This window comes from Gossypium hirsutum, chromosome D07 (genome assembly GCF_007990345.1).
Source record: "Gossypium hirsutum isolate 1008001.06 chromosome D07, Gossypium_hirsutum_v2.1, whole genome shotgun sequence".
NCBI lineage: Eukaryota > Viridiplantae > Streptophyta > Magnoliopsida > Malvales > Malvaceae > Gossypium > Gossypium hirsutum.
The window spans coordinates 51,490,467-51,493,800 of record NC_053443.1 but is presented as its reverse complement, the minus strand read 5'-3'; the positions used below and the strand labels follow the sequence as shown (position 1 = coordinate 51,493,800).

The 3,334-nt window shown below is 40.5% G+C and overlaps 1 protein-coding gene across 1 annotated transcript; it reads left to right on the top strand.

Moving 5' to 3' along the window:
• Positions 1-1,247: 1,247 nt before the first annotated feature.
• Positions 1,248-2,452, top strand: LOC121219181 (uncharacterized). The gene is made up of 2 exons (XM_041096876.1): positions 1,248-1,724; positions 2,390-2,452. Exons 1-2 carry the CDS (start codon positions 1,248-1,250, stop codon positions 2,450-2,452), a joined length of 540 nt encoding a protein of 179 aa, XP_040952810.1.
• Positions 2,453-3,334: the final 882 nt, after the last annotated feature.

Below are 3,334 nucleotides of genomic sequence, written 5' to 3'. Positions count from 1 at the left end.
ACTATTCTCTTTCATGGATGGCTTTTCTGGATACAATCAAATAAAGATGCACCCTGAAGATATGGGGAAAACAACATTTATTACTTTATGGGGAACATTTTGTTACAAAGTAATGCCTTTCAGATTGAAGAATGCAGGAGCAACGTATCAAAGAGCTATGGTGACCTTGTTTCATGACATGATGCATAAGGAGGTCGAAGTCTATGTTGATGATATGATTGCAAAATCTAGAACTGAAGAAGAGCATGTTCAAGTCTTGAAAAGATTATTTTTTAGATTGAGGAAATTTCAGCTCAAGCTTAACCCTGCAAAATGCACGTTTGGAGCCAAGTCAGGGAAGTTATTAGGCTTCATAGTTAGTAAGAAGGGGATTGAGGTGGACCCAGACAAAGTGAAGGTAATCCGAGACTTACCTCCTCCACGCACTCAGAAGGAAGTCCAAAGTTTCCTAAGAAGATTGAATTACATTGTTCGATTCATCTCACAATTGACTGAGAAATATGATCCAGTATTCCGCCTTTTGAAGAAGCATAATCTGGGCGATTGGGATGAGGAATGTCAGGAGGTTTTTTATAAGATAAAGTAATATTTAGCTAATAATCTCGTACTATCACCGCCAAGTCCGAATAGGCCATTAATATTGTATCTAACGGTGTTTGAGAATTCCATGGGATGTGTATTAGGCCAACACGATGAAACGGGAAAGAAAGAAAGGGCAATATATTATCTCAGCAAGAAATTCACTGGCTATGAAATGAGATACTCATCAATCGAGAAATTGTGTTGTGCTTTAATCTGGGTAACATGAAGACTAAGGCAGTATATGCTGTATCATACGACTTGGCTGATTTCAAAGTTGGATCCTTTAAAATATACGATAGAATCAACTGCTTTAAACGGGAGAATGGCTAGATGACAGATCCTGCTCTTTGAATTTGACATAGTATATGTAAGTCAGAAGGCCATAAAAGGGAGTGCAATAGCTGATCTCCTGGCTAGTAGAGCCTTGGATAACTATGAGCCTTTAAACTTCGATTTTCCAAACGAAGACTTGATGTATGTGTCAAACACTGAAGAAAATCCTTAAAGGGATCACGTGTGGAGGTTAAATTTTCGACGGAGCTTCGAATGCTATGGGTAATGGAATTGGGGCAGTCTTGGTGTCCCCGAGTGGAGATCATTACCCTGTGGCTAGCAAGTTGGACTTTGATTGTACAAATAATATGGCAGAATATGAAGCATGCGTTATGGGCATTCGTGCAGCCATTGAACAGAACATCAAAGTGCTAAGATTGTATGGAGATTCCGCATTGGTAATATACCAACTCAAAGGGGAATGGGAAACTAGAGACCCTAAGTTAATCAGTTATAGGAAGCTAGTTCTCGAATTGGTTGATGAGTTTGACGATATCACCTTTTGTTATCTCCGACGAGAGGAAAACCAAATGGCTGATGCATTGGCTACTCTGGCTTCGTTGATTCAGATGAACAGATTTGAGGTAATGAGGCCTATCCAGATAAGTATCTATGAAACCCCAGCTCATTGCTACAGTATTGAGGAGGAGGGAAAAGATGATCATCTTTGGTATCAGAGTATCGTACAGTATGTGAAGAATCGAGAGTACCCTAGACAAGCAACAGAGAACGACAAGAGAACTCTGAGAAGAATAGTCATTGAATATGTCTTAGATGGGGAAGTGCTATACAAAATAGGGAAAGATCAAGTACTGTTAAGATGTGTGGATGCCATGGAAGCCAAGAAAATTTTGGAGGAAGTTCATGAGGGCATCTGTGGGACGCACGCCAATGGTTTCACCATGGCCAGACAAATCATGAGATTTGGATACTTTTGGTCCACTATGGAAGGGGATTACATTAATTATGCCAAGAAATGCCATAAAAGTCAAATTTATGGAGACAAGATGCATGCACCCCCTTCACCACTTCACGTCATGACCTCTCCATGGTTGTTTTCCATGTGGGGTATGGATGTCATTGGGCCGATATCACCAAAGGCTTCTAATGGGCATCGTTTCATCTTCGTAGTCATTGATTACTTTACCAAATGGGTAGAAGCTACTTCATACGCGAATGTCACGAAGTCGACAGTCAGTAAGTTCTTGAAAAAGGAGATCATTTGTCGATATGGAATGCCTGAGAGAATCATATCCGATAATGCGTTGAATTTGAACAACAGCACTATAGCGGAGGTTTGCAGCCAATTTAAAATCAAACATCATAACTCATCGCCGTATCGTCCAAAAATGAATGGTACTGTGGAGGCGGCCAATAAGAACATTATAAGAATTGTGGGGAAAATGACTGAAACTTACAAGGATTGGCATAAGAAGTTACCATTTGCTCTCCTTGCCTATCGAACGTCTGTTAGAACTTCTACCGGGGCAACAGCTTTTTCTCTAGTTTATGGAATGCAGGCAGTATTACCCATTGAAGTTGAGATCCCTTCTCTACGGGTGTTATCTGAGCTCCAGTTGGATGAAGCTGAATGGGTTCAAACTCGATATGACCAGTTGAACCTAATAGAAGAAAAGAGGTTAAGAGCCATTCGCCATGGGCAAATGTACCAGAAACGATTGATGCAAGCCTATAATAAAAATGTTCGCCCCAGAGAATTTTGCGAAGGAGACTTGGTGATAAAAAGGATTCTTCCTATGCAAAAGGACTTTAGAGGAAAATGGATGCCAAATTGGGAGGGTCCTTATGTTGTAAAGAAGGCCTTTTTCCAGCGGAGCTTTGATCCTAAGTGAGATGGATAGTAAAAGTTTGCCAAACCCAATAAACGCAGATTTCGTCAAGAAATACTTCACTTGAAAGAAGGGGACCAAAGTGAAAACCCGCAAAGGGCGCTTTGCTTCCTAAAAAGAAACAGAGGGGATTTGGAGAGGCCAAGGTGAAAACCCGTAAAGGGCACCTTGAGACCAAAGGGGATTTGAGTCGAAAACCTGAAAAGGGCGGCTCAAATATTGGTCAGAGTGGGGCATGAGAAGATTGGAACTGTTCAAATTTTGACCAGGGCACACGATGATCTTGCTATACCTGAACCAACAAGAAAGGGTATACGACATCTTGGAGTATCGACAGAGCACTGCAGATCTCCTAAACACATGCCAAACTCAGAATAGTCTTCAGAAGTTTGTATAGAGAAATTCAAGCTGTGATAACTGGGGCACCTAGTTCTTATTGTATTGAATGTGTTAATACCTTTTCCATTTTTTATTAATATACACATTCTCAATCAACTTCTTTGTTATTCTTCTTTCGCTATTGTCAATATTTTATCTCTTTCGAGCTATGCTCAGAACCAACATTTATC